At 43.3% G+C, this 14,314-nt stretch overlaps 2 protein-coding genes across 2 annotated transcripts in view; one reads left to right on the forward strand and one right to left on the reverse strand.

Moving 5' to 3' along the window:
* Nucleotides 1–657: 657 nt before the first annotated feature.
* LOC119336598 (nicalin-like) lies at nt 658–8,638 on the forward strand. Its single transcript, XM_037608646.1, has 14 exons — nt 658–1,015; nt 1,557–1,711; nt 2,203–2,306; nt 2,432–2,498; nt 2,751–2,843; nt 2,919–3,083; nt 3,173–3,313; nt 3,403–3,480; nt 4,018–4,130; nt 4,212–4,272; nt 5,463–5,630; nt 5,719–5,820; nt 7,997–8,086; nt 8,167–8,638. The coding sequence occupies exons 1-14, from the start codon at nt 748–750 to the stop codon at nt 8,227–8,229; spliced, it is 1,668 nt and encodes a 555-aa protein (XP_037464543.1). The 5' UTR covers nt 658–747; the 3' UTR covers nt 8,230–8,638.
* Nucleotides 8,639–11,103: 2,465 nt separating this feature from the next.
* The window catches only part of LOC119338730 (SWR1 complex subunit 2-like), a 3,564-nt gene continuing 353 nt past the window's right edge, over nt 11,104–14,314 (reverse strand). Inside the window, exons 2-11 of the mRNA XM_037610983.1 lie at nt 14,198–14,267; nt 14,041–14,112; nt 13,872–13,915; nt 13,499–13,769; nt 13,127–13,202; nt 12,919–13,038; nt 12,716–12,784; nt 12,582–12,624; nt 11,798–11,863; nt 11,104–11,664 (exon numbers count right to left, since the gene is read on the reverse strand). Coding sequence (XP_037466880.1) covers nt 11,472–11,664; nt 11,798–11,863; nt 12,582–12,624; nt 12,716–12,784; nt 12,919–13,038; nt 13,127–13,202; nt 13,499–13,769; nt 13,872–13,915; nt 14,041–14,112; nt 14,198–14,267 — 1,024 coding nt within the window. The 3' untranslated portion in view covers nt 11,104–11,471. The remainder of the gene's footprint in view (nt 11,665–11,797; nt 11,864–12,581; nt 12,625–12,715; nt 12,785–12,918; nt 13,039–13,126; nt 13,203–13,498; nt 13,770–13,871; nt 13,916–14,040; nt 14,113–14,197; nt 14,268–14,314) is intronic.

The raw sequence follows: 14,314 nt of genomic DNA on the forward strand, positions 1-14,314 counted from the left end.
TCAGAAAAGACCATAATATTTCATAGTAGATATAGATTCTGAAAGAAGAGGGCTAAGAAAAGATCCACCCAAAGAAACACCAAGATGCAACCTATACATGCTTTCACAAGTGTTTTTGATTCATATATATGAAAATATGCTAAATGTGTCTTATGATATGCTCTGGTAGCACGTTTATTATGTTGCCAAACCGAATCTAGCTTAATGAAAATTGCTTAATAACCTAAGAAGAACAACCTTTTTTTTCTTTTTATAAGCATCATTGGAATTCAAAGATGCAAAGCACGTCGGAGTAGAGTCTCATGCTGGATGAGAAAACTAAGAACATGGTTGAACACTACAATAATATCGCGATGCCAAACAAGAATGTAGCTAGTCACTTGACAATGCAAAGTTACCATGATGTTCCACCCATGGGATTAGTTTAGGCATTATAATTAACCGAAGCATGGCAGTAGCAATTAACTATGTCAACCCGCACATGACCTGTTCCATTATGCATGAATGCGATGTTAATCTACGATCGGAAATCACATGGTGAAGTTTATGCGAAGGAACCCAGAAAAGCAGAGGAAATTACCAGGCGAGTCCACGCCGCCACCTCCGCACGCAGTGAAGGTGAGGTCGAGAGGACTTGGTTTGATTGAACACCAGTCTGATACCAATCAGATCGGCAGCAGCGGCAGCGGCAGCGGCTGCATCTGCATCTCCGCCCCGGCCCCAGAGCCCCACCCCGCCGCGCCGGCCATGTCTCCCTCCGGGGAGGTGGTCGCCTCCGTCTCCTCCGCGCTCGCCGTCCTGCTCGTCCTCCTCGCCTGCGTCGAGCTCGGCGACGCGGCCGCCGCCGTCGGCGTCTACCGCCTCATCCAGTACGACCTCGCCGGCGCCCCGCTCGGCTCCCGCGCCGCCGCGCTCAACCACCACGCCGCCGCCTTCCCGCTCCCCGCGGGGGCTGACCTCTCCCGCTCCGCGCTCGTCGCGCCGCTGCTCGACCTCCCGCTCTCCTTCCTCCGAGGTACTCCTGCCCTCCCCCTTTTTTCGCGCCATCCTCCTAGTACCAGCACGCTGTAGTAGATGAGACGAGCTCTTCACCGGCTCTAGCTAAAATTGAGCTCGATCTGTGTGCCACTTCGCATTGCCGATCGAGATGTGTAGTGTTGGCGATATACTTTCCGATCTCGTAAGATTCCGATGTCGACGTGTATCAGTTACTTTCGTGTTTCTACATGGCACATGCTGCTCGTTTAGTTACAGCAACCGGGTCGTAGCCAGGATAAGCTCTATTTATGGGCTTTAGTATGCCTTCAGTTATCATCTGACTTGTTTGCTACTTTTGCCAAAATGTATGCACTCACTCATGTGGCATTACGAACTGTCGAGTCATGGCATCTAAACTACAACAATCATGACTCAACGATGATGTTCCATCATGCATGAACCATCCGAAAAAGATCATGTTTCTTCAATGAACCACAGTATTAATTATTTATTTTGCACATGGAATTTGATTGAAATAATAGTGTTGACAAACTGCTGTTTCATTACCTACTACTCAGAGTACCTGTCAGAGAAAAAACATCTTGGAGGGTTGCTCATTCTGCTCCCGAGAAACATCAGCGCTAAGAATGTTGAGGGAAACAACGATGACAAGGGGGAACCAAAGAATGTGCTGGCTGAGCTAGAAAAGTTGCTCATGCATGAAGAAGTGCCGGTAAGTTATAAATTTGTTAGGCAACTATGTCTATCTTTGCTTGTGATTTATATGTTCCATTACTTATACAGTATCTAGTTAGTTATATCACACAGCTCCACAGATATAATATTTAGAAGTACAAATTATAACACTATAAATATGCTTTGAACTTCTGCAATCTGTTTTGTAAATTTGTATTTGGCAATGTAGCTCAACAAAACTAATACAGTTATAGTTGCATTTGAAATCCTGATTGGTGCTTTTAGCTGTTAACCAAACTTCTCTTTGTTTTGAAGGATGCACGCTTTAAATTGCTATTGGTACAGCACCAACAGTTTCTGTGACCCCCATTGCAGTATAACATTGTTTTTATAAATAGTGATCTTTCCTTCAGATTTGCTAATGTTTTTTTTTTCCAGTCTAAATGTCCTGCTTCCTCTTTGTTCAGTGATCAACTTTTTAAATATGATATAATATTTTGGCTAACTCATGTGCATTACTCTATGCAGTTTCCAGTGTACTTCGCTTTCCATGACGACAATTTGGATAACCTATTGGCAGATATTCGTAAAATTGCCTCTTCAGGCCAGCCAGCCTCTGCATCAACAGGAGGGTAATACTTGAAGACGAAACTCAGCATACTCTCGAGTGTCCAGCATTTTGCACTATAATTAGTGTAACACTTGACTATAAATTGTCAGCCTCCTGCATGGTCTTGATTGTCTTTTGGACTTGTAGATACAAGCTTGTAGTGCCTTCTGCGGAACCTAAAAGGGTGTCATCTCCAACCATTTCAAATATCCAGGTAGCTGCTCTGACATGAATTTACTGTCTACTTTCGCATTCATCAGGTTGATCTTATTTACTTTATAATTCACTGCAACATCTTATAGATCTGTTTTCTTTTGGAACAAACAATTAAGTAGACCATGAAGAATGGCTGGCTATATGCCAGAAGTGATCGCTACACCTGATATCTGACTCTTACAAATTTAATAGTGTTTCCCATCTTTCATGAGATGTCAACAGGACTAAGTTTAATATCTTTGAGTTGCAGGGATGGTTACCTGGATCGAGAGGAGAGGGTGATGCTGAACAGCTTCCAACCATTGCCATAGTTGCAAACTATGACACTTTTGGTGCTGCACCTGTATGTAACCCAGGAAAAATGTTTCAAGAATCTTTGATATTATTTTCAGTATTTTCGTAATACATATGTTTTTAGGCGCTTTCCGTGGGAAGTGATAGCAATGGAAGTGGAGCTGTGGCTCTTCTAGAAATTGCAAGGATCTTTTCACGCCTCTATTCAAGTCCTAAGACCAGAGGCAAGTTTAATCTTCTCTTTGGATTAACATCTGGCGGACCCTACAATTACAATGGAACTAGCAAGGTTAGTGATCATCTTGCGCCATTATGAAAGCCTTCTGGTGCATATTCATGGTCAACTCACAGCTGTATGGTTTTCAAATTTTGTTACAGTGGCTTAGAAGTTTCGATCAGCGTGTACGCGAGAGTATTGACTATGCAATTTGCTTGAATAGCGTTGGTTCCTGGAGCAATGATCTCTGGATGCATGTATCAAAGCCTCCAGAGAACCCTTACATCAAGCAAATCTTTGAAGTACAGTAGCCATTTCAAGTTTTTCGGTCCATAACCTCAATTGTCTGCAATGATAAGTCGATTCACAACTCGAAGTTTCTTTGCTTCAGGATTTTTCAGATGTCTCCAAGGAAATGGGCATTTCAGTCGGCATCAAGCACAAGAAAATTAATGTGTCAAATTCTAGAGTATGTTCTTGCCTTTTGAAGGATTGTACACCTTCATTAGGCTTGGATCCCATCAGGGTTTCAGATAATCCATCTTACATGTACTTACTGTCAGTACTAGCATGATGGCATTTGAAATACTTATTGGTGAATCAATTCTTCTGGCATGGTAGCCTGACATAGTATTTCGAGCGCAGGATCAAGAATTAGCTTAGTATTGGCATGAGGGCTGGTTTAGAAACGAGTTCAGAACTATTCCCTCCGTTTCTAAATATAAGACCTTTTAGAGATTTCAATACGACTACATACGGATGTATATAGACATATTTTAGAGTGTAGATTCACTCATTTTGCTCCGTATGTAGTCTGCATTGAAATCTCTAAAAAGCCTTATATTTAGGAACGGAGGGAGTATATGCTATTTCTAGAAGTTAATATGCTGTTTTAGTATTTACATTTTGGAATCTAGAAGCCTTTTACTGCTTTAGTATTGCTGATTAACTATTCTATTTCGTTAAACTTTCAAGCTTGCCAAGTGACATGCTTGCAATCTTGCAGGTAGCATGGGAACATGAGCAATTCTCGAGGTTTAGGGTGACTGCGCTAACTCTTTCGGAATTGTCTACACCTCCTGAATTTTTGGAAAGCACTGGTGGTCTGTACGACACTAGGTGAAGTCACTTCTAATACACCCTAATTCTTTTTTCACTGTCTTAGTTTTTAATATTTTACTTGTATTTTCCTTCTTTCAGAGAATCAGCAGATGTTGAGTCAGTAATGAGAACTGTCAAATTAGTTTCTGAGAGTCTTGCGGTAAGCTAAATCATTTGCTCTGATTTTTTTTTCATTTTACTTTGCACACAGTAGTTAGATAATATTGATGAAGTTATCGTTTCTTCAGTGTTAGATGTATATGTGTTAATGGTTTGTAGACATTTTTTCCATGTAAGAATTTCCAATGGGCAAGTGACCGCTTCTGTTATACATCTCTTTTCGGTGTATCCACAAATATTCATTCAATATTTGTTTCTTTGGGAAAACGTGTTTGTACGGACTAATTGAATTTTTAGTTTGGTTAGAAATTTAGATTTAAATATCCACAGCAGTAGCATGTATGTAGGATAATATAACTGTTCAACTGGTTTTAACTTAGCATGAAGTTTCTCTGGAAATATGTCAACACAAAGTTGATCGAGTTATTTTAGTGCTTCAGTTACACTCAAATGTCTAGCTGCATAGAAATACCAGTTTAGGAGATTCTGCCGTCCATCCATGTTACAATGGTTTCGTGTTATAAGCATGTTTGAATGTGATGCAAAAAAACATTAAAAATGCAAATTGTTGCTATGATGAGTGTTTGGAAGAACTAAAGTTACTGATTACATCTTGCTTTCTTCTGAACCAGGATTCTTATAGTTAGACAAAGGTTTAGGAGATTCTGCTATTCATCCATGTTACAATGGTTTCATGTTATAAGCATGTGTGATGCTAAAAATCATTAGAAATGTAAATTGCTGCTATGATAATTGTTTGGAAGAGTTAAAGTCACTGGTTACCTCTTGCTCTTTTCTGAACCAGGATTCTTAGTTAGACGAAGGTTTAGGAGATTCGGCTGTTCATCCACACTACAATTGTTTCATGTGATACTGTTATTTAGGTAGCGTGTTTGTTTGAATTTGATGCAAGAAATTATTAGGTAAGCAAAATGCCGCTATGATGATTGATCGGAAGAACTAAAGTTACTGGCTGCCTCTTGCTCTTTTCTAAATCAGGATTCTTATAATTAGACGAAGGTTTAGGAGATTCTGCCGTCCATCCATGTTTCAGTTGTTTCGTGTTATTCAGGTGGCATGTTTGAATGTTAAAATGATTAGATGTGCAAAATGCTGCTATAATAAGTGATTGGAAGAACTAAAGTTACCGTCCGCCTTTTGCTCTTTTCTGAACCAAGATTCTTATAATTAGATGAAGTCTGATATTATACTAATAGTGCCTCTTCACAGAGACAAATCTACGGGTTGAGAGGAAGGAACATTGATGTTTTTGCTGATAACAGCAGCTTAGCCATCAGTCCTCACTACATCCGGTCCTGGTTGGATCTTTTTTCACGGACACCACGGGTTGCACCTTTTCTTCAGAAGAATGACCCCTTCATTGTAGCACTTAAAAAGGTTGCGTACCTTCTATCAGTGATCTCATCTAGTTCACCTTGTTCATAGTTTCCTCGCAAGACATGACACTATCTATATATTGGTGCAGGAACTGTCCGAGCATACAACTGATGTGCATGTTCAAAATGACGTCCTTGATGGCATGTTCACTTTCTATGATGCAACAAAGTCAACTTTAAACGTATACCAGGTAAGTGTGTAAGCTTCATGCCACACTTCTCCATGTTTGGATATCGCCTTTTAATTTCAGAATGACATAAAAGTGTACTGAGCATATATATAGCCTCTAGATTGGTAGTGCTGTTAGAGTACGTAATGGGCCTAATGGGCCCATTAGTCTTAGGGTTAATTAGAGATAAGGGTCGCTTGCTTAGGGGTCAAGTAAGCCTTGCTTGGGAGTCAAGTAAACCTCTCTATATAAAGAGAGGAGATGTATCAATCTAATCAAGCAAGAATTAAGAAGGAAATCCCTTCCATCTTGCCCGGCCGTGGGCAAAAGGCCCCCGGCCGGCCCTCTCGCGCCCTCCTTCTAGCAGCGCCATAACAATTTGGTATCAGCTAGCTTCGTTCGATCATGTCTTCGCCGCCGCCCTCCTCAACACTTCCGCCGCCGATCGCCACGTCGCCCCCTGTCCTCACACCGGAGGAGATGACCGGGGTGCTGCGTGCCCTAACCCTGGCGGTCCAGGACATCCAGCTCTACTTGATCGGATCCTACGGGCCGCCGCCGGCCGCCGCCACCATCGGGCCGTCATGGCTGCCGTGGCAGCCGCCGGCCCTGGCGGCCTCCGCCGCGTTTGCCGGGTCGCTGCAGCCCCAGCTGCAGTTTCCGCCGCCACCCGCCACCACCGGGCCGCCCTTGCTGCCATGGCAGCCGCCACTTTTGCCGGACTCCGCCGCGGTCGCCGGCCAGCTGCAGCAGCAGCCCTGGCTGTCGAGGCAGCCGCCGCTCTTGGCGGCCTCCGCCACACCCTTCGGCCCGCTGCAGCCGCCAGCACCTACTGAACTTACATCTGGATCATATTCAAGATCTTATGTTGAGCAAATAGTACAGCGAGGGGATAATAGACCTTCTGGGAGCAAGCAGGCATTGGAGATGCTGCAACATGCACAGCAAAAGCATGGTTATGGATCCAACGCCTACTTGAGCGAGGATGGGTCATACTCTTAGGCTCAGGACAACTATGCCCCCTCGTACCACCAGAACGGGAAGGCCCCTGATTTCCACGCCGAGGAGCCGAGGCCGCTGGCATACAACAGCGGCGTTGTGGAAAGGCCGCCGCCGCCTCAGCACCAGTGGGTGCCCCCTCAGCCTCCAGGTGTTGCCATGCCAGAAGCGGCGGCCGCCATCCGTCAACAGAAGTCCCTTACGAAGCAACCGTCCAGCGACATGTCCGAGGCGACGGTGAGGCTGCCGGCTGCTGCGCGCGGCCTCCTTGCGCAGCCCTCCTCAACACTGCGTAGTTTGCAGCTGCCGCTCCTCCAAGTTGCCCTTCGCTGTGCGACAGACCTCGATCTCGGCCGCTGCGTCGGGGATCTTGGGCATGCGGTTTCCCCCATAAACGGGCATGCTGTTTTCCTCGCGGGCAGTGACCTCAAAGTCTGCGACATCGGCGGTTGGGGGAGCGCACCCCTCCTCGACAGGAGCGGACCGCGTAACACCACTGCATTCCGCCGCCGGCCGCCGCGAGGGCGCCTCCGCTGGTCGCTCTTGCAACCACTTCCAGGTGGCCATACACATGCACTGCCTTCGTCCAGATGGTGTCCATGGGATCCAGGTGGCTGTACACGTGCACGTTCGATGTGTGGAGGGTGTTCACTTTTTTGTTAAGGAGTCCAAAATAAAGCGTCCTAGTCCATTTCAGGCTGAGAGTAATAAAACAAGCCGAGATGTAAAAGGCTTGTTTTTAGGTGTTAGGTTTGTGTCGCGTCGAGTCATGGTTATAAGTTGGTTAGGCTGCAGCTTGAGGACAAGCTGCATGTCCAGGTGGGGTGTAGTGTTAGAGTACGTAATGGGCCTAATGGGCCCATTAGTCTTAGGGTTAATTAGAGATAAGGGTCGCTTGCTTAGGGGTCAAGTAAGCCTTGCTTGGGAGTCAAGTAAACCTCTCTATATAAAGAGAGGAGATGTATCAATCTAATCAAGCAAGAATTAAGAAGGAAATCCCTTCCATCTTGCCCGGCCGTGGGCAAAAGGCCCCCGGCCAGCCCTCTCGCGCCCTCCTAGCAGCGCCATAACAAGTGCCTTGTGATATGTCATCCACGGATTTTAAGTTTTACATCCACCTTTTATGTTGCTTTTATTAGATATCACCATCACCACATTGAAATAACCTCAACCGGCCTTTTATTGTTCAAATTCACAGGTTGCAAGTGTTACTTTCGACCTGTTGTTCCTTCTGGTGCTCGGTTCCTATCTAATTGTTCTCTTCAGTTTCCTAGTAATCACAACACGGGTATGGACCGATTCATTTCTGTAAACATAACTAGAAGCTTTCTTTCCCTGCACTGAGATGATACGTTTTCTCTTGAACAGGGCCTCGACGATCTCATTAACATATTCCGGCGGCCTCCATCACGTAAAGTCAAGGGAGCATAGACTAGATCATCATGTTTTGTGTATTAGTAACGAGGAGAAGTGCATGCCTAGTTAGAAGAGCTAGACACCAGGATTTACGAAAAGCTAAGCTTTCCACAGCAGATAGACCTGTAATTTTCAGAATTACCCTTTGTTCTCTAGCCAATGTGAGCGGCATCAGATTCTCCAGGGCGAAAACATTTTCTTCTGCACACAAGGAATTTTGACTGTAATTTGTTGTCTGTTATTTTTTTTTTTCATTTCTGGCTACTGTGAAGTAGAAGGCCTATCTGCATAATCATCGTGGCAGTGTGTTACTATGTTATGTATGGATAGAAAGCACCACTCTGTACTCCCAAATCTGTACTTGGGTACAGTGAGATACATCTTCTGAATACACTCAAAGCAGAACTGCATCCTGCTTCATATACCTTGTTTTAATGTACTTCTAATGGCTTGGGATGCATGATTCCCTCAAGTATGCCGGCTAAGCAATGACATAGGACTTAGATGTGCAATATTTAGGGCACATATGGATGTGCTTTAGCAAAACTGGCTGGCTAATCACCGAGGTTTACAGTACTACCTCCGTCCTGGTTTATAGGTCCTCATTGTAGTTTGTGTCAAATTTTAACTAAAGATTTAACTAACAAAATGTTAATGCATGTCAAAAAAAAATATTTTATTGGATTCGTATTTGAACATAGTTTTTTAAAAATATAATGTTTGGTGACATGCGTGAACATTTTGTTAGTTTAATTTATGGTCAAAATTTGGCACGAAAAACCCGGACGGAGGTAGTACGAAGTTGTAGCCAAATTAAGCGGGGTGTCAAGAATGACATCAGGTCTGTTGGCCTCTCAAATACGCATCTCTTGATGTGCCGCCAGTTTTCCTGTCGAGCATGCAAATTTCCTGATGAATTCTTTACTTTAGCCCTCTTTTGTAAAATTTCATCAGATTTCCGTCCTGCAAAACTCCAGGATATACGTAGTGCTATCAATGTTGAGCTACTCTCTTCGTCACAGTTTAGAAGACACAGTTAAATTTGCGTGCGTTTTCACAATAGACAAGGTTTAGAGCGCATTGCATTTATTTCTAGTATGTACTATTCCTATATGCATGCGTAATGTGAATGCTATTTTTTAGCCCATCCCACAGCCAATAGATAACCACCTAGGTCCTAGAGAATTTGCAAGTGCGCATTCTAAACCGTGACGGAAGAAGTACTAAGGAAGTAATAACACCTAAAGAACCTAGAGCAAAGACCTAACTGATTGCTATCAATATTGAGCTACTCCCTCCATTCCCTTATATAAGGCCACAAACTCATATTATAGGCACCAAGAAAAAAATTTAATGACTCCTTTGCAAGTCAATTTTTTCTTTTAGTTAACCGGGATCATTAATACACCACAAGCATGCAACGAATGAATGGGAAGAAAGTGGTGGAGTGTCATTATGACTACATACATGTAAGTATTAAAAAGTTGTTAGTACGAGAAAACATCATTAAATTTTGCCTCGATTACTGTTGGTGGCCTTGTATTGATGCAAAATGTATTTTTGATAGTTGCCTTGTATAAGGGAATGGAGGGAGTACTAAGGAAGTAATAACACCTAAAGAACCTAGAGCAAAGACCTAACTGAAAATGAATCGAATTGTGATTGTGTAAGGCCATTATGCCCATGCCCTATTCAACCTCCCCCAGGAGTATGAGCTTCTATGGTGTGAATTCTGAATTGTCCGAACTACATAGAAGGAAATTTCTATTTGGTAGTCTAAGTTTCTCGATGCCAAAAAATGCATGGACGCTGTACTACATTAATCAACCAGCCGAACACTGAACAAGATAAAGGAACTCAGAGGACGTATGCCGTCGTGGACGTTGGTCAAATACTACGACCATCTTTCTAATCTCAAACATGGGATACGAGACATTAAGCAATATGGAAACAGTTTACCTATCAAGATACTACCAGTAGACTAAATGTTTAGCCAAACATGGCGAAAGAAAATCTCTCAAGCTCACCCCTAAATACGCATACGGTATATGATGCTAACCTAAAAGATACCGCACCAACTATCAACTAATCAAGCTGCTACCAAAAACACAACGCATCATGGAACGTAGTCCTGATCGAGAAATTCCATCAAAGGTTGCTCCAGCGCCTCCATTACAGCCTCCCACCCAGCATGTGTCGGGTGTGTCTCGTCCCAGTAGAATCTCTTGTCGGGATTTTGGCATAGGTCGTAGATGTGCGGTGGATGTGCAAGCTCGTGCGTTCCCCGCCTAGATTCTGAATGTGGGTGCACGTTTCAGTCTCCCAAGCGACAGTGGGCTTTGGGTGTTTGATATGAAATGGTGATCAAAATGCTGCGGAAAAACCATCAGTTGCTTAGTTTTGTGCTCCTATATATCTCTGCTTGGATGGCACTTGTACTGGAAGTGTGACTTTGGTGCGCCATTCCGTGTTGCATACTCCCTCCGTCTCAAGTCCAAAGTTATTGTGCTAAATCAGCGACACTTATTTTAAGACGGAGGGAGTACTGAATTTGTGTTGATCATCACCTTCCCCTGTGTGGAATGGTGATAGCACACGCTTGCATGCGTTGTTCAGTGTTGAGGGTATTGTGCACAATAGTCATCAGACCACCGACGTTATCCAACAGCTCCAGGATGCTGTAGTAGTATCTGCTTTCAGAATAGGTGTTGGAGATGAGCTCTGATGGTGGGCGCAGCCATGGAAAGTGCAAGCGGCTCTTGTTCTCTCTTGCTGCTTGGCACCATGTGAGCAGTGGCGTATCATCTTGTTGCCAAAGGCCAAGGTTAGGTGGGCGTCACGGCGACTCTCCCCTGGATACTTGCAGATTATATGTACGACCAAATGTCGTCAACAAAAACCACATTGCACAACAAATTATTGTGAGTGAAAAGCCAAGTTCCATGTCAAAATGACACGGAACGTGACTAGATGTCAGGGTGCAATGCTGAGGCTATGTTGAGCACACCTAACACAAGAAGCCATCAACTGACAGCAGTTCGTTTACAACATGCCATTGCACAAGCGGCGGCATCAGGAGCATCTCTACTGTTTCTAATGCTAGCATGGCATCGTAAGCAACCACGCTGTCGTAGACCTCCGGCCAGTCCCCATGCTATCACAGCATCACATGCAACCACGCCGCCAGAGATCTCTGGCAAGTCCTCATGCTAACACATGGCATCATATGCAACCATACTGTCAGAGAAGATCTCTTGTCAGTCCTCGTCCATGACATCAAGAGCAGGTATTCGTCTGAAGCGTCCGCCGTGCCTTAGGTCTCCTGATATTGGCGATCTTGACTCGATCCTTTTCTTCTTAGGCGTAGAATGTTCGCCGGCTACTGATTCAAAGAGTTCTCCCATATTTGACATGTTGGGCCTCTTCTTATCCGGCTCCTCTTTCAGGAAACTGAACACACGCACCCGTAGCAAATGTTAGCATGTTGCAAGTCTACATTCAGATACTGAGCACTGTTTCACTTACTAAAGAGTTACAACCCAGAAAGAAAAATGTCAGTTCCAAGGAAAGCAACAAAGTGTACCTCTCCCGGATGATCTTAAACGCTGCCATTGTTGCATAAGGTAATCCTGTCTTTGGATCACGGTATCTACAAGGAAGTAAAACCTCAAATAAGATTATCACTTCAAATACAACCATGGAGACATAACCCACTCTCGGCTTGTAACAGAATGCATCAGTTCAGGTGATACTAATGTAGGAGTATGTTCATTTCAAATCACTGAATCAAGTACTCCCTCCAATCCATATTACTTGTCGCTCAAACGGATGTATCTAGACGTATTTCAGTGCTAGATACACCCATTTGAGCGACAAGAAATATGGATCTGAGGGAGTACTACCTTTGCTATTTCATCACGACAGAATACACTGAAGAGTACAACAATTGCTAGAACTAGGGTGTGCACAAAAATAATTCAGGCAATGCAATTTGTATCGGATTGTACATAATCTGACACTCTCTAACCAACAGACATATATATATATATATATATATACTCCCTCATACTTGTCCTCAAAATGGTTGTATCTAGACTTATTTTAATTATAGATACATCTATTTTATCAATTTCTAGGACAAGTATTTCCGGACGGAGGGAGTATATATATATCACAATAAAACAAACCACCACCAGCCGACACTGCACTGTAAAAACACGCAGCCATTAAACAACAGAAACATGTGTGCATAATTTTATCAAGTGAAATATGTAATTGTATAAACATGGAAGGAAGCTCCAACTTCACATACAAGGGAAAAGGAACAGGAATTAAGGAATGAGCAAATTAGTGTACAGAAAACATACTTGGCAGGAAGTCCTGTTACAACGCAAACAGATTTCTCCGGATCTGCAATAACAAAAATTAATACAAGACTACATTGAATTCAAACTGCCAGATAAATAAAAATGTACAGCACCAAAGAGAAATCAATACTTACAAGGAGTTGAAGTCGTACAAAGTTCAGACCCAAATGATGCCCCATTAATGAATTCCAGACGTGATTCCCCTGATTCAGCATGATCATAACTAGTAATCAGCACGCGTAGGATACATGTTCTTATAATTGAAACAGGAAGCACAAAAAGGAGCAGCTTCTAAGTTCAGTATTCACATGTAAGCAGATATGCATATAGTAGTTACCATCTCTCGAGTGAAATCGAAGTGTAGGACCCTCATAGACAGCTTTCTGAACAACAGCTTTTTTCTTCACCTCCTCCTCTCTTGCCAGTACACGTTCAAGATTTCTCATGTTCATGATCTCTAAAATAGACAAAGGTAAAATAGTCAATCAACACTGGCAGGTTCCATCTTTATCTTTGGGAAAGGCACAGTGAACCGGGAAACAGACCAGTTTCAGCTGCTTCCAAGAGCATCTCTTCTTGTGTCATACGTTTTTCTTCTCCCTCTTTTCTCTTCTTAATTGGCTGGCAGTATAAAAGAGGGAAAACAATCAGTCAGCCTGAAAATGCCATTTGTTGGGTACTACAAGATTCTGTTGTCCCTGAATACTACTCCCTCCGTTCCCAAATATTTGTCTTTCTAGACATTTCAAATGAACTACCACATACGAATGTATGTAGACATATTTTAGAGTGTAGATTCACACATTTTGCTTTGTATGTAGTAACTCGTTGAAATCTCTAGAAAGACAAATATTTAGGAACGGAGGGAGTAATAACCATGAATGTAATATGTGGAAGGCTGCTGTATGGATACAGACCTTAGCAGTTGCTTGCTTTTCAGCACGTATTGCTTCTCGTTCAGCTTGTCTCACAATGACAGATGTTCTGGTTGATTTCCTGATCGTTTTCTCAGACTCCCATTCATCAGGAACATCTGATTGTTTGGATGAAGTAGTCTTATCAGGATTCTTGTCATCTATACCTTCATCATCCTCTAGTTTGATGACCTTATTCTTCTTCTTCTTCTTCTTGGCTTTCATTTTTTTCATGGTCTTCCCAGGAAAAAATAGCCTCTTCTTAATAGGTAACCTGGTCCATAATCGGGGCACGATTTAGAATACATAACTGACTGTTACGCAGTGCATGACTGTGCTCTGATATGCTTATGGGCTAACATGAAACATGTGTTACCTCTCACTTACTTCCTTCTCTGGGTCATCATCAGGTTGAGGTTCCTGGAAAGGAGTTGGATTAACACAGGCAGTGAGAAAAATATTGTGAGCAGAGAGATGCCCAACTTCACAAAAGCTTAAAGTAAACCAATTGAACAGATTGGAATGAGCAGAAGGAGGGATCTCACATCTTCATCGAAATCACTGTCGAATACATCACCAGCATCCTGCTCTTCCTGATAGTTATCATCCTCCTCGTCCTGCCAGAAAGGACGGAGCGGTTGAAGAACAGTAAACAACTTATGAAGATGAGCAGAAGAGATGGTTCCGTAGCAACCGACGGACCTCCTTGAGGGCTTCTTGGCCCCAGAAGGCCTCATCAAGCTCGACCTCCTCCTCGACGAGCTTGGTTATCCTGCGCAGTCAGGGGGACAGACAGCGTAAGAACTAGGGAAGAGAGGT

Source organism: Triticum dicoccoides, chromosome 7B (assembly GCF_002162155.2).
Source record: "Triticum dicoccoides isolate Atlit2015 ecotype Zavitan chromosome 7B, WEW_v2.0, whole genome shotgun sequence".
NCBI classification, from domain to species: domain Eukaryota; kingdom Viridiplantae; phylum Streptophyta; class Magnoliopsida; order Poales; family Poaceae; genus Triticum; species Triticum dicoccoides.

What these genes read in the sequence shown, in the direction of transcription:
- LOC119336598 (XM_037608646.1), top strand. Translation starts at nt 748, where the DNA reads ATGTCTCCCTCCGGGGAGGTGGTCGCCTCCGTCTCCTCCGCGCTCGCC. An exon ending in ACATCAAGCAAATCTTTGAA is followed by an intron (nt 3,314 to 3,402) that starts GTACAGTAGCCA and finishes TCTTTGCTTCAG; the next exon opens with GATTTTTCAGATGTCTCCAA. An exon ending in TTAATGTGTCAAATTCTAGA is followed by an intron (nt 3,481 to 4,017) that starts GTATGTTCTTGC and finishes GCAATCTTGCAG; the next exon opens with GTAGCATGGGAACATGAGCA.